Below are 24691 nucleotides of genomic sequence, written 5' to 3'. Positions count from 1 at the left end.
TCATATTTTTGACTCACCCAAACTATTAAATTTTTTGAAAATAGTTCCTTTCAATGAAAATATAATATATTCGCAAAAAAATCCCATTTTTCCTGAATAGCGAATTTGAAAAACGAATTTTTAAGAGCATTCGTTAGACATACGCCAGACAAATGGATATACCTACATATGTGCATTGTTATTTTTCTTAATTTTAATTCAACCTTTGCATATTTAAGTATGATTTTTTTTGTTAAATGTTAGTAAGTAGTATTTAAGGAAACGAAAACATATTCAATGCTGAAAGAAAAAGTTCCAAAATTAATAAAACATCATTTTATACCATAGAAAATGGATTTACGTGAAAACTTCACATTTTTAGTAAGGTATTAACTTTAAAATAGATAAATAAACTTAAAAATTTTTTTTAGATTTTTTAAGACATAATTGAGCCACCCTTCGTAGTTTTATCTGATTTGTCATTGAATTGGCTAACTTTTGCAGTAATAACACGATTATCTTTGCCCATTCCTACTCAATGGAAAAAAAATTTTGCGTAAAGTGTGCCCCATAAATCCTCTATTGGATTCAGATGAGCCGGCTACTGAAGTAAAGGAATATTACCCGACTCAAAAAAGGCTTTTATATATCTTGCGACGTGGATAGGCGCGTTATCCTGCTGGAATATTCAGTTGTCGCCATGATATTCCTCAACAAACGTGATCTGCTCACTGTCTAGCAATTCCACATATATTTGGGAATTCATACGACTCAGAAGAAAGCAAATGGGAAGCTTCGCTTTAGCGCTGAAAGCAGTCTGCACCATTAGAGACCCACCGCCATGGTTGCGCTTATAGCAAGTTTGCCAAGGGTGCCGCGGATCCCTCCAATACTTATGATGACCATGTAGGCCATCTAAATTGAATTTTTTCTCATCACTACAGTCTTTTTCCCAGATTTAGCATTTTTCAAAAAAGGACAGGCGTGTCTTTTTATGACGATCTAACAAGCAAAGTTTAGGCACTTTGGATTCATATTCAAGATTTAGGTCCTCTTTCAAAATTTGTTGCACACGTTGTCTAGACACTTGTAAACCTTGTAGGCCTTGATTTTGGAGCAACAAATCATGTCTCGCGTTGCCAACTCACAAATATGCCATTTGGTACGTTAATTATATTCAGAATTAAGTTACGGTTTTTTTCTTTTAAGAATTACAAAAAAAATTTGCACATAAGTATATCAATTTTACTTAGGTAACTTATGTAAAGTAACTAATAAAACCAAACATTTTATTCCCTAAGTATTTTATACACAGGTGCAAAATGTTAACGGACATGTCGTTGTTAATTAGTTGAACGTTATTAATTTATTGATCGATATAAATGGTTTAAAGCTAACCAGATGTTTGAAATTATTAATACAAGGTATATGTGGACTAGGGGTAGTATTTTGTATATTTGTGGTATATCGACATACTATTATCAGAAAAACATGCTCTTGAGTTTCATTATGATACCTCGAAGATTGATCGATATGTATAGTATTGTATAAAGTTAACTAGAAGTTTGGAAATATTTATTTTAGGTATCTGGGTTCTAGAGGAATTGATTACATGGTTTTACCAATTTTTGAGATAAATGCACATTATGATCAGTAAAATATTCCCTCTGAATTTCAATAATATTCGTGCAAGCAAGTTATTAGCTTATTTTGTATGGAAGACTTAGCCAACATATTTATATTGATTTGTTAAAACCTATCTCGGCTTGTATATTGAACTAGAGGCATTGCCAGTTCCTCGTTTTTTTTTTCATTCACAGTAGTTAAATTTTTGTAGAAAAAAGAAGTTTGCAAATCCGACCTTATTTTGACAGATAAAAATTTTATCATTAAAGAAAGTTATGGGCTGATTTCAACAGTTGTTAGACGTGAGATGGAAGGAAATAATTGTTTAAAGTTCTATTTTGATTTTAACACAAAACCACAATTTTCCACATGCAAAACTCTTATTCTTATTTATTGATTCGTATGCTATCAATACTCATCAAAGCCTGAGAAATTACTTCAGGTGTTGGCAAATTTTTTTATTGAAGGAAGCATTGATCCGATTCAACAAATTTTTGACACAAAAATATACTATTATCGAGAGTTTAATTAATTTATTTTATTATATGAATTTAAATTATATAACTTACACATTGACCGATATTTCCGTTAAAAAGCCAACTATAGGCACTGGATGTGGACCCCACATATTCGATACCTAGTGGCTTGAACGGTGTCGGTTCGATTTGGATTTCGATTTTTTGGTCATAAGGGGTGTTCTTTAAAAGCATTATCGTGGTTTTAGTCCGATTTCGCACATTTTCACACTGTAACTTAGGAATGTCAGAAGAACGTTACATAACGACTTTCATTGAAATCGGTCGATCGGGTCCCGAGATATGGGTATTCCCATAAAGGTGAGCGGTGCCACGCCCATTGGGGAATTTTTGTTTTGGCTCCTATAAAGCTTAATTGTACTATCCTATGTATAAAATTCAACGTCTCTAAATGGTGTATTTAATGAGTTATCGCACTTTAAGTAGTTTTATTGGGAATGGGCGCGGTTATTACCCGATTTCACCCATTTTCAAACTGTCGATAGGGGTGCTAAAAATATTTGTACTGAGTGAATTGAGATATTATAACTTTAGCGGTTTAGGAGATATGCACATTAAAATTATTAGAAGGACCACGCCCACTTTAAAAACAAAAAAGCTACATAATCATTTATGTATATATAACCATATATCTAACTCGATTAGGTTTAGGTGATATAAGCAACCGTTATACTCTGTAGCAACATAGTATAAAAACAAGAAAGAACTTGAATCCGATCGTTTAATTTGTATGGCAGCTATATGAATAGTGATTTGATCTGAACAATTTCACCTGAGAATAAATTGTTGCCTTAAACAATTTCTCATGCCTAATTTCGTGAAGATACCTCGGCAGAAAAAAAGTTTTCCATTCAAACCTTTTACTACGATCGTTTAGTTAATATGGCAGTAATATGCTATAGTCATCCGATCGATACAATTTCTTCGAAGATTGCATTATTGCCTTAAATAATAAGCCATGCCAAATTTCGTGAAGATATTACGTCAAATAAAGAAGTTTCCCATACAAGTACTTGCTTTCGATTGTTCAGTTGGTATGGTAACTATATGCTATAGTGGTCCGATATCGATCGTTCCGACAAATGAGCAGCTTCTTATTGAGAAAAGGACAAGTGCAAAATTTCAGATCGATAGCTTAAATATTGAGGGACTAGTTTGCATATATACAGACGGACGGACAGACAGACGGACATGGCTAAATCAACTCAGCTCATCATGCTGATCATTTATGCATATATTTTATAGGTTCTCCGACGTTTTCTTCTTGGTCTTACAAACTTCGTGGCAAAATTAATATACCCTATTTAGGGTATAAAAATAACTGTTAAACCATTGCTAATGAGAGTTGTAGAAAATCAACATGATTAATTTTTAATATTAACAAGTAAGGAAGGGCTAAGTTCGGATGTAACTGAACGTTTTATACTCTCGCAAAGTGAAATGGTATACTCGTTTAAGATTTCTTTGTGGATTGACCGATATTTTCGGTAGAAGGTCAACTATAGGCACTGGGGTCCACATATTTAGTACTTAGGGGCTTGAACAGTTTTGGTTCGAATTAGACAATTTTTGGTCACAAGGTGGCATACTTTAAACGTATTATTCACGCAAAGTTTTACCCCGATATAATCATTTTTGCTTGATATGCATAGTGGAAAGTGAAAGAATCAGATGGAATTGAAAATGGTGTCATATGGGAAATAGGCGTGGTTGTAGTCCGATTTCGCCCATTTTTGCCTTATAACATAGAAATATGAAAATAACGTTATGTACCGAATTTTGTTGAAATTGGTTAAGCAGATCTCAAGATATGGGTTTTCATCTAAAAGTGGGCTGTGTCACGCCCAATGTCTAATTTTGAACGCGGTTCCTATAAAGTAATCTCCTACCATCCCAGAGATAAAATTTAATGTCTCTGGCGTGTTTAGTGCTTGATTTATCGCGCTTTTAGTAGTTTTTAACAGTACCGTTATATGGGGAGTGGGCGGAGTTGCTACCCGATTTTAACTATTTTCACACCGTCAATAGAAGTACTAAAAACATTTGCCTCCAGTGAATTTTGTTATTATAGCATTAGCGGTTTAGGAGATATGCACATTAAACCTATTAGAGGCGGGACCACGCCTGCTTCTTAAAAAAAATTTTAACTGCAGATGCCCCTCCCTAATGTGATCCTGTGTACCAAATAACAGTCTTGTATTTTATTGCGGAACTTAGTTATGGCAATTTATTTGCTTTTGATTAATGGCGTTTTGTGGGCGTGGCAGTGGTCCGATTACTCCCATCTACAATACCAACCGTCTTACGGTACCAAGAAACATGTTTACCAAGTTTCATAAAGATATCTCAGTTTTTACTCAAGTTAGAGCTTGCACGGACGGACGGTTTAGGTTTAGGTGATACAAACAACCGTTAGGTGAACAAAATTATTATACTCTGTAGCAACAGGTTGCGAGAGTATAAAAAATCGGTAGGCTTTTCCGATATTTAAAGAAAAAACAGTCTTAAATATATATGTTAGTGTAGATTTATGTATATGTTACTAGACGTATGAAAATATTATATATCTTTGCCTTTATATTATTCATACATTTTGATCTTCTAATTCGAATTACCCAATCGTTGTACTTGGGAAACAAACTGGTCTACCAGTAAGAAACTTAATTGCTATGTTGGTCAGCAAATTTGTGCACAGTTTATTGACTGGACAGATCATGTGATCTGCATACAAAATTCATCCCAACCATTTATTTCGTTTGCTGACGTCTGAGTTTCTAAAACATATTGTATGAATCGTTTTATTATGTGTTCAGATTGCTCACAGCTAACATACATATTTATGTCGCCCCAGTCAGCCGGCGAGAGAAAAGCTAGCACTACACAAAAATATATCACGATAGCGTCACAACAGTTAAGTTCTGTTAAAACAAATGTCTGACGCAAAGCGAAGCAAAAGTTCTATGTGAATTGGTCATTAGGCAGTCGTGACAAATGAAGACAGCTACTGCGGTCAAAAACTCTAGCAAACCATAACGCAGAGTGCGTTCAAATAGCTCGTCTCACATTTTGTAATACGCTCGTAATTAAATATTTTTATTTGCAAAATTTAAGCAAGTACAAATCGGTTTACGTGGCAAATAAAAAAATATAATAACTCAAATGGAACTTTATGTAGTACAATAGAATTCTAGTATTGAGCTATATTCAATCTTTAATATCGCGTCTATAATAAAACTGAAGATAAATCCTTCTATTGATTCAACAACAACGGTATAGGGCTAGTTTGTAGCTTACCGCGCGTTTAAAAGTGTTCGTAGTACCAAAACCGAATGTGTCTCCTCAACTGTTTCTTATTGCAGCGATTCTATCTTTTCTCAGCTATATAAATATGTGCATATGTATATACATAATGTGAATGATATTATCCACCTATTCATATTTTACAACCCCACGTTAATCATAGAGTGTGAGAAAGCAACGGTGTGAAACGATATTTATTTTCCAAGTGTATGGGGACATGTGCAATTAATATGTTTTATCAACTAATACGGCGGCGCTTTTATATTTTGTCATCATGATAATAAATTGGAATTGTTTACTGACTATTGGATACAAAGCGAATAATATTTGTCATAAATTTTTAGTGAGAATCTTAAGCATTTAAATTTAATAATTGAAAAATCTGAAACATATATAATATTAAAAAAATAAATAAAATTGTGATTTAAGGTATTTTACCTTTGCGAATGCGTTCCATTATTTTGCGCAACAAGTAAGTGTGTTCGAATATGTATATGGTATGAGTGTACATGTATATGCATTTCTACTATACAATGACCTCGATAATTAAAACTGCTCTACAAAAACCCAATTTTTTTTTGTTGCTCTGAATATCTTTCAAGTGTCCAGATTACCACCTTTTTCATGAAAATATTGAATATTTTCTTGTTTTTTAGATAATTGCATATCATATACATACGTTAATAAATATCGGCTTGTTAGGGAAAACATTTAGTTTTCCGATCATGATTAGGGTTCTGCGCAACTTTTTCGCACATGTAAACGTCACGTTATCCTTATCCTCAGGCTCCTTACCGAAAATATGCGAACAATTATAAAGTTTTAAGGTTTTACTAAAAATCAAACGTAGATCTGGAATTACAGTCTACAAAATGTACATTTTCACTCAGAAACAATAATGTCGCCAAATACCCAGATATCGATACAGTCTACGAATAGATGTTGATGGGAGGATGAAATATCTACACCAAAGATATTTCCTCAAAATGAACTTTGGGTTTTTACGCGATAAAGTTAGACACGATAAAACAATTTGTCAAAGCATTGGACTTGGAAGGATATTGTTTTACTTACATTTGTAGAAAATTTTCGAAGTTTAGTATGGAAAAGTTGAAAGGTGGAATAGTTGATACAGCAATTAATGAAAGATACAGATTTTATCAAAGTTATGACTGTTCTGGAAAGCGAATCGTGGAAAAATTATGTGCTGATAGTCGGAAATTCCCTAGGTAACTATAAAGTACCAAATTATGAAGAAATTGTGCAAAATATGCTGACAAATTTTCAGACTCTAGGAGCAAACATGAGTATCAAGTTAGACATTCTCCGCAATCATCTGAATAAATTTTCAGATAATTTAGGAAATTATAGTGAGAAAAATGGAGAGTCATTCCACTACGACCTAAAAGTGATGGAAGAAATGCATCAAGGTTAATGGAATCATCATATAATTGCAGATTACTGTTGGACCTTAAAAACAGAATGTTAAATGGAAAATTATAAAGGAAAACCTAATAAAAAGCGGTTTAATGAGATATAATTAACTGTGGTTTATGCCCACATATGTATATCCAAAATTGGTTTTATATCTCGTGTAGCAAAACCACTTTAGACCAGTGTAATCCTTAGACGTTAGAGAAAGATTTTTAGGTGAAATATAAATTCACTACTTCAAGTACAATAATATCCAAATGTAATCTGTAGGAACCAAATTTGATCCTTGTATACCAACTTACAAAAACAGTGTAGTGTTGCTTTCATTCTCATCATATTTGATTTGCAATACTTTATAAAGTTGTTTTTAATAAGTGGACAAATGGTCGTAGTATGTATAAATAACGTCATTTATATAATAATATTCTTGCAACATGTTGCTACAGACTATAATAGTTTTGTGCACCTAACGGTTATTTGTATTACCTAAAACTAATCGAGATAAATATAAGGTTATTTATATCGTACATACATAAATGATCAGGATGACGAGACGAGTTGATGTTTGTCCGAGCGTCTGTCCATGTAAGCTGTAACCTGAGTAAAAATAAAAATATCTTAATGAAACTTGGTCCTTTGCAAAAAAGTATGGACAGGTTCGTAGTTCGGACCAAAACGCCATTAATCGGAAAAGTATAAAGTGCCATAACTAAGCCTTCAAATTTGGCACAAAGAATCACAATAAGAAGGGGCACCTGTGGCTGGAAAATCTTTAAAAAGTGGGCGTGCCCCTCCCCCGCGCTAATAAGTATAATATATATGTATGTATCTTCCAAACCAATAAAGCTATATCACTCAAACTTATATAGGACAAATTCTTTCAACCCCTCTTACGATAGCATGAAAATAGGTAAAATCGGACGATAACCCCGCTCACTCCCCATATAACGGTTTTGTTAAAATCTAAATATCAGCCCTTCCATTTCTCTGCCCCAATGATTTTAGTATAAGGGAGGCTATGACCTTCAAAATAAGTTAATATTATACCAAATTTGTTTGTAATCTCTTTACGATTTCGTCCATTTCTCTACATTTTTTAATATTACCAACACCTGAAGATATTTAGCCGTGTTGGGCCATTGCAAGTTGCAAGAGTACGAAATGTTCGGTTATACCCGAAATTAGTCTTCCTCACTTGTTTTTTATTTGTATCTTATCATTTGACTAAAAAACTACCAGATAGAGCTGATGATCGTTATCGCTGCAATCATGCCCACTCAACTTAAATTGATTAGCACACTACACTCATGATTTTAATGAATAATACTCACGTGCTTCGCTAAAATTAGAAGAATCTCTAATCGAATGCATATATATGAATGTACATACACATGCATATTTTTAAAACTAGAACTACGAACCGGTCAAAATGATCGGTTGCATAAATTATTTATACCATTTACTCTTTATTCCTATTTAACATTTTACGATAATGTCACGATTTTTATAAAATTTGTATATAGAATAATTTTATAGATTATTTTGTTCTTACGCTTCTAATTCTTAGAGAAAGAGAGACCTATTTGAAATAGGTATATGGTATTTCTTCGTAGTTCTAGTGTTAAGTACATATACATATATGTTCATACATATGTACTTGTACAACAAATGTTAAATTTACAATATTAATTAAATTTTCTGTTAATTTTACAGCCAATTCCCATTTGATGGTCGACAAGTGCGAGTCCTGCTTTATCGAGAATGTGACAAGACCGGCCGCAAATTGTTGTTTGACTCCAATGCACTGCAAAAAGTGACATTAAAGGAAACAAATGGTAATATTGGCAAAAACGGAACTGATCGATTTACAAGGTTCAGTGAATACAATACAAACAATCGCAATCGAAATGGTAACACGAATTGTGGTAAATCTCAAGCCTATAAAACACATTCCAGTAATAGTTTCATAGAAGTTTGTGAAGAATATGGTTATAAGGTGAGAAACAGTACATACATGTTATACATATACAATGACGAACAATACTGTAACACGTTAAAGGCGCTTTTATTTTAATTAAGTATATATATTCTACCAGTTAGAGTTAAGACTTAATTTTTATTTTTTTGTTTAAATATAATAAACTACTATTATATAATATATATATATTCTACCAGTTAGAGTTAAGACCTAATTTTTATTATTTCTTTTGAAATATAATAAACTACAGCGAAAATTAAAAGGAACTAAAATGCTACAGTTATGCTCGCGCGTTGTGTAGGCGTTTATTACCGCTATTTTTTGTAATTGCGATAAGCACGCGGGAATTTTTTAGTTGTTAAGTGATAATTGACTTGTCAAGTAACAAATGTGACCATGCAGCCCGAAAATACACAGAAAATTTTAAAATTATTAAAGGCGCAATTTGTGCGTAAAATAGCAAAAGTATGTAAGGTTAGTCATATGGCCGTGCACGGTTTCAAACAAAATATTTGAAAACCTCGTCATACAACAAAGGTGGTCGGATCAGAAAAATTAACGACCGACCTTTCCGCCATCTCGCCCAATTGGTCACTTCGAACAATGCGGTAATACCCGTGGCAGTTGTTAAAGTGCTAAATATCGAAGCAAGTGAGCGGATAGGGCACCGTTTATTAAAAACCTTGATCTTAAAGCATCTGAAAAGGAAAAAACCCAATGTTGACAACAAGACAATGATTTTGTTGCAACGCATGAGCATTGGACTGAACAAGGTTGGGATATGGGAAGTTTAAAACAAAAAATTTTAAATCATAAATTGTTTACTTTATTTTTAATTTTAAATGTAATTTCATCTGATGAGACGAAAATTAATTGTTAACAGTCTGATGTACGATCCTGGTATAGTAATACACGAGACCCAAACACGATTAAACCAAACCGTGTTTCCCAAACTGTAAAGCATGGTGACCCGCAAGGGTTTGGAGTGTATCACAAGAATGATCTACAGTCTGGTACATCATTGATGGAATCATGCGTAAGATCAGTCTGACAATTTTACATTTTTCGGAAGTCATCGAAGATTTGGGTTGTCCTGCTGAAAAAGTTATCCTTCAGCAAGACAATGACCCGAAACACACGACTCGTCTTGTACAAAATTATATAAAACGGCAAATATTTTCGACCTTAACATTACCCCGTCAATGACAGTATATGAATCCAATCGAAAATTTGTGGAGTCATGCCCTGGTACAGCTAGCTAAGTAGTTTAGTCCTCGTAACGAGGTAAATTAGTTGTGAGAGCGGACTCAAGAAGTTTGAACGTTTTGAAAAAACGAAGGGTTTTTGGACCAAATATTAATTTTATGACTTATAGTATTATGTTTTAATATCACATCGAGTGCAAAACTGTAACATTGAGTTTTTTTGCGTTATTACTTTTAAACATATTGAATTGACATGTTCAGTTACAATAATAAAGCTAAGACTATAATTAATTGAAAATATAAATAGAGTCATTAAAATCATTGTTTATTTTTGTTTTTGGCGTCATTTTAGAATGGATCACTGTGGTGTGTTACAGTATTGCTCGTTAATGTATATATAAACAGAATTGATTTCTAACATAATGTTATACCTAATTCTTAGCATGTACAACCAAACTCTGCAGAATTCACCAGTATTGGGGAAATGGTGTTCGGAGCGTCGGCTATGTCCTTTCGCGGGACAGCTTTCAAAGTACATTGGTTACAACAGCCTCCCCGTATATTATGTTCGCAAGTTTTTCTCACACCTGTTTATTCCGGCAATGGTCATTCGCCATACTCGACTATTTCTACAAACAGTTTGGCCACACCACGTACTTCTATCTCAAGCGAACATGGCTCGATGGACAACTTTTCGATGAGTTCTTTTTCAATGCTGGGTTATCCCATGAGCATTGGCCGGCAATTTAGTCTAACTCCAAGCGATCGTAATAGTTTTATAACTAGCCCACTCGATGTACCGGATCAACAGTCATTATCAACAGCTTTTGATGGTGGGAGAGCAGATAGTGGACCACGTTTTTCGTCAACATACAGCACTGTTACCGATTCGGGTTACGATGGCATGAGTCGAAGTCAAATGTCAAGCGATCAGTGGTCAGCATCGTATCAGTGCTCTACACGCAGCAGTCTCGGCTCCATGTCGTCGGAGCAAATAGACACATTGCAAAAGTTCAATTTTGAGTCAATATATTTTGCATATACCCCATTGTTCGACGATTCTGTAAGTGACGGTAGCCTTCAGCGTCGCATCTGTCGTAACCTACGCACATCGTTCGAGAATGAATATGCAATTAATGATTTGATTGGATTCATCAGCGACAACTATACTTCAACGGGGAATGCCAATTGTGGTGGAAGTGAAGGAGGGAATATGGGTGTGCCGAATTACAGACGAGCTAGTTATAGTGCGAATGAATCACGCAGTAATCCGGAAATTGGACGACGTCGGGATACGTTATCAAGTGTTGGCGGTAAGCCTTCGCATCGACGTGCTAAGCTGGGTTTGGCTGTGTGCATCACTATGAGTGAGTCTTTCGAAGAGGAGATGGAACTATTTTGTAGTGAGCACATAGCATTGCTGGAATCGATGTTGGGCCGCTTGCGTGCTTTTACAGAGCGAGCATACATTAATCATAAAGAATTTTACCAGGTTAGTTAAAATAAGTGCAGAAAGCAGATTTTAAGTGATTATCTAACATTTGTTAAGAGCTTGACATCATTGACAACATTTGCAACATTTGATGTTCCAACAAATAACTTTTTACAGATTATGCTTCAAGCATGGCTGGAGACCCAACAGTGGTTTAGCGACTTGTTCACTGCACCTCGCATCAAATGCCCTATTTGGCTCAATATAACCACAAGCGGCAACAAATATTCAAAAAGCGTTGCAGAAAAATTTATGAAGGAATTATGTTGGCTGCTAACATTTGCTGATACTAAGGATACTAATTTGTGAGCGCTATATAAAATATGGAAATAAAAAGATCTTTTATGAAATTAATTACTTATTGCAGTTTTATCAGCACTATGTTGACGGCCATTTTAACACACCATCTTGGTTGGGTATCCACAGTTGCCGCATTTAATTCGATATCTTCCGTGACTGAGTCATCTACGGCAGCGATAGAACAACGCGCCAAACTTCTACAGGTATCACAAAAACACCCTTATAATGCCTTGTGGGCACAGATGGGTGACCTATATGGGGCTATTGGATTGCCTCCACGGTTAGCGCGGACGGTTATATATGGCACAGAAAAATTAGCAGTAGAAAGACTGCTTAATATACTCACCTACTTCATACGATGTGGGGAAGTAAGACGTTCTGCTAAGCGTGAAGACTTTAACAAGGATACACTTAATTCTCTTCTTCAAAAGCGAAAAAATGAAGTATTAAAAAAGTCTAGCAACGGTTCATATCAACGTGGTACTAATCTGAAAAAGGCAACTATCTCTGGGGACTTAATAAAGGATTGGAGTAACGATGGCGGAGGTCTAAAACGTATACACACTTGCAAAATAAATTTAAACACTATATCAGATAATGGCGAATTATCTGAGAATATTATAGGGGAAGAAGAGAAAAGCAGCGATGAGGAGATGGATGGTGCCCAAGTTGTCCGTACGTTAAAAAAGAATGAAATTCCAAACGTACTGGCGTTTAGAGACTCTCGTTTTGTTCAACAAGAATTGCGAATTGGCAATTACCTTATGGACACAGGCATTGAAAAGAAATCATTATTAAAATTTGGAACATCTCAAAAAATCAAAAACAGCATGTCTCTAACAGAGAAAGAGGGAAAAATACGAGTTTTAATTACAACACCTGATAATGAAGAACTGTGCATAGAAGATGAAAGTTCACTCGGTGGTGGTAGCACAAGTGAAGAAGGTGCTGTAGAAGCCATAGAAATAGACACTGGTAGTGAAGGAAACTTCTCATTAGCCGACGAAGGGGTTGTGGATACAGGAAAGAGACACTTTTTCTGGCAAGTTGTAAAAGAAGGTCTAAGTCCAAAGCAGCTACAACGCGGAGAGAACGCAATTAATGTGTCTTATTCAGGTGACCGTGTTCAATTACGACGGCAAATGGAATTAGATGGACCCATGTCCCATCTGTCGCTTTCGGATCTAATTACTCAAAATAGCATGGGAAAGACTGATCGTATGACGTGGGGCATTGAGCCGCGTCGTGAAAATGTGAGTTTAGAAGAAGAAATTCATTTTGACAATTGTCAGAAAAATCGTGGCAATGGGAATGCAAATTCCGCAAATTCTATAGGAGGTGTTGTATTTATGTTAGGCGAAAATGAGCCACTTGTTAACCTTAAGAAAAGCAACGAAAATCTTACTACAGCTATTGAAAAAGAGGGTACAAAAGCCACGCATGCTGATGACACTAATACCGGCAACACTCAACTACTTTGTCCGCTGCATCAACGTACACACGGCCCATCATCGAAGCGACACTCAGGCGTTAAGTTTAACTTTGAACAGTTTCCACAAATCGCCACTAATTACATGAAAAGCAAAAATTTAGTGTTATCCAACTATGACCTGTTAATGGACAAGAGTACTAAATTTAAACCACAAGGTGGTGTAACATTAGAAAGTCTAACTTCAGAGTGTTCGTCATCTGCATCGACAGCTATTGAAAGTACATCAGACAATTCAACGGAATGTATGGTTTGCAATAGCATACTCAACTCTTATCAAACGCCCTCCAACGCTACAGAATTGGAATTTGAAACGGATGAGATACGTTCTCCCCATTGTCAACAATCAGCAACCAAAGTGCTGAGGAGTCCCACAACACAGATGCCAAATAGCATGCGTACTTTGCAACCTATCGGTTCAGCTGCTTCAATTGATACGTTGAAATCTTCGTCTGTAGATAATTTTGCAGAATTCGAGCCTAAATTGTGCTCCCCACCATCTCCAACGGACCGACAAAAGACATACAACCCAAATACACGTAAATTATCCTCACATCGCGGTTCTATCTCATCTGTTGCTGCAAAGTGTGCGGCAGTAAATGAAGCACTACATTTGGTGAAACTACCGATACCCGGAATTAGAGATATACCGCAAGAAGACGAAATAAGTGCGGGAGATGGCATGAAATTGCGAGCAGGTTTCGTACCGTCACTTTTTCTTAATGTCACAGATCATTACGTATCTGATATGGTTTTACAGGTAGTTGAATCTTAGTTTAAATTGAACGAAGCAATGATAAATTATTTATAAAATACTTATTACTGTAGGGTACTTGTGCACCTCCAGAAACATGGCAGATGTCCCTTCGAGAAGATCTGGCTTTATCAGCTCGTGCTGCATCACTAATTTCATTGTCTGCTGAGAATGTTGCGATCGTAGCGGATATGGAAAAATGGGATGTACGACTGATTTCATCGCAACTTCAACATTTTCCATACGTAGGCGAACAAAGTACACCAGTGGGAATGTCGCAATTAGTTTCTAATATGCTGGAAACCGTGCATGCAATGAATACCGCTGGAATTTCCGCATATGAGGTTTGTATTGCTATTGATGTTTAAAATTACAGTAAATATTATCCAAAATTTTTCAGTGTTTGGCATTTCTGGAATCGAAAATGCAAGAAATATTTCTTCAATCGGAATCGTTAGCGGCCTTTCTACTTGAAACAGAATTTTGTCAGTTAAGTACTGTAACAACAGCACTTAATCTTAGTGAAAACGATATTCCATTGCTATTATCGATTGCATCCATTCATACACCTCAAATAGCTAAAAAGTGTGGAATTAGCTTCCGGTGACAAGCTATCATTCTAAAATGTTTTCAGTTTGGGTGAGGTACTTTAAAAAGTCATACAACGCTCAATTAAATACTCTTAAGTAAAATTGTTATTTTCCTCACATTCATTTTCGTTTTTGTTTTTAAAAACAATGAATTGTTTGATAGTTAGATCATTTGTATGATCTTGTGATATGTTTATTATGTACATATATTTATATTAGGAATATATGATTAGCGTAGGTTATTTATTTATAAAAAATCACATTCACAATTCGATGATTACAGAGATTTTGTAATTACTACAAATTCCAATGCGATATGTGTGATAAATATATATGCATGTATGTAGAGATGTATGTATAGTAAGATATTACTATAGTGAATATTGTATAAAACCTATGAATTTAAAATTGTCTGTGTCGATATTAATGAAAGTTAATTTAAATTTATTTATTGCAATTATCGAAATTGTGGGCATAGACTATAAGGATCAATAGCTCCAACAAGGCTATAATAACTATTTAAGAATAATGTGACATATAAATTTTCGTACGATAAGACTACAATGCAAGAGGTCAAATATATGTACTTTGTTTCATATCTACCAAAATCAGTTATTATAAGTATGAATAGGACTTTAGTCCGAGGAATAAATGCATTGATTTTCAATATACATAATTGAATATATTTTTGATAAAAATTAAAAGGTATTTTAATGAAAAATGAAAAGGGCACACAAAAGAATATATAAAAGTATTCTTATAAGTAGATTCGCATATTTTTTCCTTTGTTATAAACCTTGAGTAGTCAAAATGTAAAGAGGTAACGGACAGATTTGAGCCGATTTCACCAATTTTGGTACAACATTAAATATTTTTCAGAACTTTAAAAAAAAACCCCGTCGAAATAGCACGTTTTCTGGGTCTACCTTTAGATGGTTTCAATGACAACCAACCTGAACCTTACCACCTAAGCGGCGACTAGATAACCCCTACAACAATAGCACAGGAGCTCTTTGCGCACACTTAAGTTTCTTAGCGAAAGCAAAATTTCTTAGCAAAAATATTATCATTTGAGATAATTTACAGATTTTTTAATTAAAATGAAAAGTTACAAACCAGTATTTTTTTGAATAATGAATTTTCTGCCAAATTCTTTAAATTAGAAATATATATAAATGTATATGTCTATATATTGTATATACAATATACGAAATTATAAACATGATATAATATAAAGAATTATAGGCACACATTTTTACTTCTATATTTTATTTAAAATTAGTTAGTGTTTATGAGAATATACGGAGTTATTAAACCAGATTCAATGTAATCTGGCTTTTGGTTAACCCAAAGGTATTCAAGTATATGTAAAATGGCACACTTTCGAATGTATTGTTTATCACACACAGACAGTAACTTACAAAGGAAATTTCTACCGGTTAGAAAAAGGGAATAAGAATGAAAGAAAATCACCCATTAAATTTTTTCGAAGGCCCGGTTGAATTCTCGACATCGATTCTGATATTCATTTAAAGAAAATATATAGAAAGTTGTAGAAAACAATTTACAAAAATAAATTTAAAAAGAATGTTAACTCTGAAGCAAAATGCTTATCTAAATAATGCCTATAAACCAAGTTCATTGAACCAATATGAAAGGAATCAAAAGTGGGAAGTTTTTCAACCAATGCACATTTAAACGAACTTTGCAAAGGAACTGAATTATTATCAACATTATCATCAACTTCATTTAAATTTAAATTTGTAATAAATATTAATTATATTTCGTGTTCTGCTCAATTGTATATTTTCCCTATATCTTTGTCTCTGTACTCTCCCTAAAAGCGATGTCATGTAAGGCATGATCAAATAGATGCGCATCGACGACACTACACTTTAAAAAAAAATTATTAATTGAATGAATGATTGCCAATAAATATCGCAAATTGAAAGTAAATAAAAAAGGAAACTGACCAATAATAAAGTATTGGAATCGAATTGAAGTGCTGTCGATGTCTATTCAACCAACTAATTAACCTTGGAATAAAATGGTAAACAGTAAAATTGTCAATCAAACAATGCAGTTGAAATTTACCTAAAAATGTCTAAATCACCAAAATAAAATGAACGTTGTCAATTCAATTTTCGTTAAAAGTTGCAACAAACCAACCACATGCAAAGAAAACGGGGAAAAATTCAATCACTTCCTACTTCGTTGTTCTTGCTGACCTCGGAAAATCATTTTTCAAAAATCTAACTGTCACAAAAAGCATTTGATATTAATCTAGAAATTTTTAACACGAATGATATTAAATATTATTTCCACTTAATGTGTTTTTTTTTACAAACAATACTTAAAATTTAAAGGGCCTTAAAAATGTAATTATAACAATTCAGTGTTGCAACACGCAAAGTCCAAACTTAATTAAACGTAGTAAAAATCGCAACCACAAATCCGATGTAAACGATACACAATTATTTGATATATGTTTTTGCAAATTATACAGAACAGCGACGAAATGTACTTCTGTATACGACTGTGTTATGTGTAAAAAGAACTTGGTACATATGTTTCTTCGCCCTCTGTGAATGTTGGTGTTAAATATAGGTGCAATCGGACCACGGTTCCGATTACAAAATGCCTTTGGGCGAAACAATATAAAATGCTAATAATGAAGCCGGAAATTAGTATTTTGATCTAAAGTTTGATTCCCCTCTGTTTAAGAACCAATAAAGCTTTTCAATCAAACCTGAAAACAGGTATGAAATGTGAAAACATGCCCACCTCCACCTTTAACTCGGTGAAGCAAAACGTCAGAGGCATTAAATTTCGTAGTAAATTGGCCACGGAGAGACTAAATGGGGATAGGAGCGAAAATTGGACAATCTCAGAAACGACTTGACTAATTTAAACAAAATTTAGTGCATATTTTTACTTAGCTATATATAAATCCAGCACTGAAGATAACGAAATATTTTGTGCAAAATAAAGTGAACGTGTAATTTAAAATCCAACGAATTAATCAGCCCAAATTTGTCAAAGTATCACGTACTGCGTGAATTTTTGGCTTGCAACAGCATCACGTTCTACTGTCACTTTCTGCACGCAATTTATGCAAATAATCGGCAGCACTAAATTTTTGTCTGCACATCAGCAGAGTATCAGCAAATATGCAACACAGTAGCTGTACTGCTGCAATTATTAGGTAGCTCGAACGCACCCATAGTACTGGTTTCTAGTGCACTTTATGCCGAATATATGGGTCAAATTGCGAGTTATCTTAATAAAATAGCTTTGTTCTCATTCATACTTTAGTTTAGTGCTAAAAGTAAATGCAATTAGTTCAGACTTTCCGGTTGATTTTATACCGTTTTTATTGGTCAATATTTCAATATGTTAAAGAAATTAGGTGTACATTTGTTTTTTAACTTCCCGCTAAGAAAATGGAAAATTTTCTAAAAATCGGGAAGATATTGGTTTCACCCCATTTTGCAAAAATCGAGTTCTCAACAGATCTCGACGTTCTGAGGGTCGAGGAAGCTTCCCCGAACATTTCTACGATGATGTCCGTATGTCTGTATGTATGTGTGGATGTATGTGTGTGTGTGTGGATGTATGTGACCCTCTTATAACTATTAAACTGCTCAACCGATTTGAATAAACTAAACGGCATTCCAAAGGGTTTCATTGCACTTGAATTTCGTGTAAGTTTGGACCCAATCGGACCAGTAGATTTCGAGAATTTTTTCCAAATGACTTGACCGATCGACACCAAAAACTAATCAGTTCTAAACCTTGAACACATCGTTTGCCGCAAACCGGGTCGAAATCGGTTGATTTACTTTATTAGATATCGAAAACGAAAAATTTCAAAGAGCTCAAAAGCAGTGAAAAAAGCGAAATTTGAACGTTAGCGTATGAAATTAGAGGGAAGTTGCAGGGATGGCCTTGAGGCCAACCGTTTTCCACATTTTTTATAACACTTTTATTAGCTTCATCTGTATGTTTGTATGTATGTATGTTATTATTATTATGTGTGTATGTTTGTAACTTTTTCTGTGATAACTTGAGTATAAATTGAGATACCTCGATGAAACTTGTTACATATGTTCCGTAATCGGAATCCATTAATAGAAAACCTATAAGATGCATAAACTAAGCACTTAATTAAGATATAAACCGGTTATTTGGTACAGGGGATTTCTGTAGCTATGGGTACCGTAATAAAATAATTTTGAAAAAATGGGCGTGGCCCCGCCATCTAATACACTGCCCCGCCATCACATATACTGCACAGTTAAAGTCTGCGTACAAGGTACCCACAAAAATACATTGTTGGAAAAAATAACTTTATATAATTTTTATAAAACTTAATTTATTTGATATTCATTAAAGCTATTAAATATGCAGTTTAAAAAAAAAAAAGTGATTAAATAGTCGACAGTAACAGATAAACAAAAAAAAAAAACATACGGAAGAATAGAAAATCCATTAGAAAAAGTCTGCGTACAAGGTACATAAGTCGAGTAAAGTTATTCTTCCTACGAATTCTTCTTAAAATTTAATAGGAAGTCGGATGTACTCAACGTTTGAACTTCCGCTAAGGCTTATGACATGGAAAATACAAGCTTAGAGCTTTCTTAATTGTGCGTTGGTGGATTTTACGTACCAGTAAATCTTATAGGACCTATTTATGATTAAAATCTGGTGATATTTGAAGCTGCTTGGGAACGTTGTAGAATAACTAAAGCTTAACTATGTCTGCTGTATGCTTCGTGCCGTAATCCTGTAGAAAATCGGAGTCACTTCCAAAACCAAATTCTACCGCTCTTTGCTTCAAATTTATTTTTAAGATATTAAAGTATGCATATTTAATCATCGTGAACTCTATACATTCGATTTGGTCCACACAGTTACAAGCTATGCATCCCCATATCATTGCGTCTTCACCACTGTTCTTCACATCAAGATTGTTTTTCACCATAAAATCTTAAGCTCCTTGATTCCAAAGAGGCAAAACGTGCTCTCATGGGAAAAAATAACTTTCTGCTTACTTCAGTGCTCTTTCGCGACAACATTATGCACTTACCTATTGCACTTACCGATATGAATGAGTGCTTGTGTGCGACTTGACCATAAAACCCTGTTTTTATACTCTCGCAACATGTTGCTACAGAGTATAATAGTTTTGTTCACCCAACGGTTATTTATATCACCTAAAACTAATAGAGTTAGATACAGGGTTACATAAACTAAGTAGAAAAGTCTCCGCTTATTGGGAACAAATTCTTTTGAACCAAAATAAAAGTTTGACCAATTAAGAGATTTAAATTTTTTTTTGTTTTATTAAATCATATCTTTTTGTTTAAAAAAATTTACTTTTTTGTCAAATTATTCAATAAACAAAAGCCACAGAGCTCATTTTCATTTTAAAAACAATTAACTTAAACGGAAAAAGTCTCCGCTCATCAACCAGAACACAATAATATCAAGTAATTATAAAAAGTTTAACAGCTGTTGGAGTAGCCTCGAAATTTTAGAGCTTCTGCTAGACGTTTAGGCATGGAATGTACTAATTTTCTCGTATCTTGGGCTGACATTTTACTCCATTCGTCCAATATAACGGTCTTGAGCATTTCTTTGCTGGTAATCGTATGTGTGCGAATTCTGCCCATAAATGCTCAATTGGATTGAGGTCAAGTGATTGTGGAGACATTCAGCTGTTTTGTAGCATTGTAAAGAAGCTACAGGCGAACAAGTTCCGCTGTATGCTTAGGGTCATTGTCCTGTTGGAAACAAAGCACGTTTGGCAATCCGAATTTGTCAGCACTTTGCTTCATAAATAAACAAATTTATTAGTTTTATCTTCGATAAACTCAACGCCACCAACTCCACTTGCTGCCATACACCCCCTCAATTGAACTCCACCGCCACCATGCTTTACGGTTGAAGTAAGATTTCGCGCTTCAAAGGCCGTACCAGTTTTTCGCCACCTCATCTGTCTTTCTTTTTTTCCAAATATACTATATTTGGTCTTATCCGACCATAAAGCTGAATCCCAGAAAGATATAAGTTTTTCTTTGCATTTTGCACTCATTTCGATTAAAGCTGAATAATCCGAAAAATTTACTCACAAATAGCAGATTTTTCCTTCAATTATCTAAATCTATATTATTAACAACAACAACCAAAAAATTATCAGGTCTTAAACGCGTAAAAACTACAATAAACTAATGTAATAAGCAGTGAGCGGATACTTTTTCTGCTTATTCTCCATTAGTAGAATTCAAAAAATGCCACATAGGAATTCTATGAAATTTGGCGACGTAATGCTATTAGCATGCGCATATGATATTCTGAAAAGAACTTCAAAAACGCATATATTTTATTAATAACACAATAAGATACAAGAATGTTATTTGGTATACGGAATCACATTAGAGAGGGGCATCTGCAGTTTCAATTATTTTTAAAAAGTGGGCGTGGCCTTTAATAGGTTTAATGTGCATATCTCCTAAGCCGCTAAAGCTATAATAACAAAATTCACTGAGAACAATCTATCGCGGTGTGAAAATAGATGAAATCGGGTGGCAACTGCGACCACTCCCCAAATAACGGTACTGTTAAAAACTACTAAAAGCGCGATAAATCAAGCTCTAAACACGCCAGAGACATTAAATTTGTTCTCTGGGATGTTATGAGATGACTTTATAGGAACCGCATTAAAATTAGGCAGTGGGCGTGGCATCGCCCACTTTTAGGTGAAGCCCGATATCTTGGGATCTGGTTAACCGATTTCGGTACATAACATTCTACTCATATTCCCATGGTATAGTGCGAAAATGGGTGAAATCGCATGACAATCACGCCTACTTCTGACACCATTTAAAAATCCATCTGATTCTTTCACTTTCTACTATGAAAATCTAGAAAATATAAAAATATATAAAGAAATCTCAAACAAGTATACCCTTAATTGTTTTTTTAATTTTGCGTATGGTGTCAGTGCAGAGGGAAATTTCTTAAAATGTTTCTGAACATTTTTATCGATTTTGGATGCAGTAAATCGAAGGTTTTGCTTCACGCTGTATATTTATTCGCTCTAGACGCGCCGAGATACAAAAAAGCCGGTACGTATGTAATTTTTATACCCTTAACAGGGTATATTAAGTTAGCCACGAAGTTTGTAACACCCAAAAGGAAACGTCGGAGACCCTATAAAATATATAGATAAATGATCAGCATGATGGGCTGCGTTGATTTAGCCATGTCCGTCTAGTCTCTCAGTTTTTGAGATATCAATCTTAAATTAATCATGAAACCTTTTCTCACCAAGAAGCTGCTCATTTGTCGGAATGCGAACTGCCATACAAACTGAACAATCGGAATCAAGTTTCTTGTTTTATTACTCTTTGTATGAAAGAATGTGTTCTTCCAATAATTCGACCGATTTCAGGGTATGTTTTTCATTCTTCGAAAAGTTTACCCATTATTTCCCTTACAGAGTGGCTTATTCATTTTCTTTTAAGCGAAATTCGATATTCTAAATTTATTTAAACAAACTGAATAGAACAAAAATCGTTTAAAATTACTAATTTTACGAAAACGATAACCAGAGAACGTATATCATCGTTGCGGAGTAGCATGATAATAGTTTTACGTTTTCTGTGCCGTAAACCTTCCCTATGATATACGTTCTCTGCTTTAACTTCAATGAAATTTAAATATTTTGTTCAGAGGGAAATTTTTTGTTCAAAAAAATAAGTATATATATCAGTGCTATTTTATGCTTCTGTTAGTAAAATAATATTATATTTGTTAGACCTTTGAATAATTTTACATTTCACATAATAGTGGCAACACTAAAGCTGCCCATTTTCGGCGGAAAAATTAGAACTGGTTTTAATTTAGGGACAGCGAGAACTGCAAGCCTGCTGTTGTGAAATCGTACTGCTGTCTAAATACCTGTGCCCATAAAAAGGTGTGTATTTTAATTTTTGACAGATGCTACCTGTTGCAATGTCGTCATCTCTGTGTTCAGCACTTAATGCTTATGGCTCTTTCATATTTGTCTATATAAATATATAAATACTAGTAGACCACAGACGTTGTCCCGTACACACGTCGTTAGCTCGAAAATTTCAAACATTCTTTAATAAGCTGTAACAATCTGGACCGTTTTGATGAAAATTATTATTCAAGAGTTATTTTAATATCTAACGTATGCACTTATCCAAATTCGACTGATCAGTAGCATGTGAGTATATACTGTGTGTGTAAGTATGCATATAATATGAGTGAAGTGAAATAAAGAAGCTGTTTTAACTAAAAAGATGCATCTATTACCACACTCCACGTATAAGATGACAACGAAAATAACAATAGAATAATAGATTTTTATCTGTTTCAATATCAAGTTAAAGAGATGAAGTACAGATGGCGCTATTTTATAACGCCAACTCTTACCGCGAAAGTGATGAATTTTTAAATTTAAAATCTTACGTAATACAAAGTTCACTACCCCCCTGCCAATGGTAAGAAGTTATAAGAGTCACTAAACACCCCCCTCCCCTAAACGCCTTACATAATTTATGAATGCCCCTTATAATAAAATCTCAGCACCATTTACCATTGGCAACTGCAACTCAAATATACTTTTGAATATCTAACACAACTGCAGCGCAGTCTGCCGGAATTCTATGCAACACGTTCTAACATCAACAACAATTTAAAAAATAAATAAATTCATTGTTAAAACATTATCTAGTTGATCGAATTGTGAATCTAAACCATCCTCGACGCCCCTTGAACTCACACAAAAAATTTCATCAAAATCGGTTCAGCCGTCTAGGAGGAGTTCAGTGACATACACACGCACAGAAGAAATATACATATATATAAAGATTTTATTTATAAGACCCATGTATATTAATTGAATATTTAGGTAATAATACAAACCTTACTTTATTATATATATCAAAAGATTTTATGGAATTCATCATGAAATAGGTAAATATGTACATATACATATAGCTTTGATACCAAATATATACTACAGAATATCTATAAATTAAATATTATATATGCAAAGTCGTTTGCGCATTGTAAATAAACGAATCTGTAAACGTACATTTCGAGAAGGTGCTACAGAGAACTTAAAAGAACGATTTGCACCTCCTCGTTCTTTTAAGTCCTCTGGTGCAAATCGAGTTTTGTATGATGCTCGATTGGACGGCTAACATATTTGAAAAACAACGAGTAGGGAATTCACCATTTTCTAATGTATTCGCTACTTTTTAGCAAAAATTAGAACTTTTAACAACGTTCTCTGGCAGAAATACGTTTATAAAGAAAGTTAATGAATATCCTTCTGCTTCAATTCAACTCTTAACGAGTTTGTTGTTGTTTTCACATGTAAATTTTTTGACAAGAGAGCAGAAGCGAGCAGAGAAATTACCAATCGAAGACAGCTATTAATTCGAGCATGAAATTAAAAGTAATCCAATCAGTTCAGACCTCGATCAGGGTTCCTTCAATACTCCTAATGGTATAATGACTCACACGCCTCTGGTGATTTTAAACACTGTTAGTAAATCTCTGATGATAAGTGGTTGTTGATTAATACATATGTCAATAAAATTAAATGAGAACCTATAGCTTGCCGCTTATTAAAATCGCACATATACCATACTTATGAAGTTTATGAATTTCAAAATATTATTACTTGCGAATTTATACTGTGTTTAGAAACTACCAGAGGAACAAATGATACAACTAAATATTATATTCAACTCTATTCAAATATCCCTGTGCAAACTACATACACTCTGCCTGCGCTTGAAATTTAAACAGAAAGATATAGTAAAATATTCTTTTTAATATTTTTAAACTTTTGGACTGTTAGAATCAGACTCTCTCTAGCAGAACTCTTATCCGTTGAACATAAATGCATCTTTCCTTCTTTTATGAAAGAGTTATAAGGGAAAAGGCCCACCTTTTGTTAAAATA

General features: G+C 34.1%; 1 protein-coding gene across 6 annotated transcripts in view; it reads left to right on the top strand.

Annotated features, from left to right (window-relative positions):
• The window catches only part of LOC106623594 (folliculin-interacting protein 1), a 34176-nt gene extending 18817 nt beyond the window's left edge, over positions 1–15359 (top strand). For 4 of the 6 annotated variants that reach the window (XM_070112191.1, XM_036360335.2, XM_036360334.2 and 1 more), the window contains exons 3-8: positions 8589–8871; positions 10501–11550; positions 11668–11855; positions 11918–14099; positions 14168–14437; positions 14494–15359. In XM_070112191.1, the coding sequence (XP_069968292.1) occupies positions 8589–8871; positions 10501–11550; positions 11668–11855; positions 11918–14099; positions 14168–14437; positions 14494–14700 (4180 nt within the window). In that variant the 3' untranslated portion in view covers positions 14701–15359. Of the gene's footprint in view, positions 1–5133; positions 5914–6099; positions 6671–8588; positions 8872–10500; positions 11551–11667; positions 11856–11917; positions 14100–14167; positions 14438–14493 lie in introns of those variants that run through there. The other 2 variants (XM_014243169.3, XM_014243168.3) reach the window with 2 other exon arrangements.
• The last annotated feature ends 9332 nt before the right edge of the window (positions 15360–24691 follow it).

This window comes from Bactrocera oleae, chromosome 6, assembly GCF_042242935.1.
Source record: "Bactrocera oleae isolate idBacOlea1 chromosome 6, idBacOlea1, whole genome shotgun sequence".
Lineage (NCBI taxonomy): Eukaryota > Metazoa > Arthropoda > Insecta > Diptera > Tephritidae > Bactrocera > Bactrocera oleae.
This window is presented reverse-complemented; position numbering and strand designations above follow the sequence as displayed.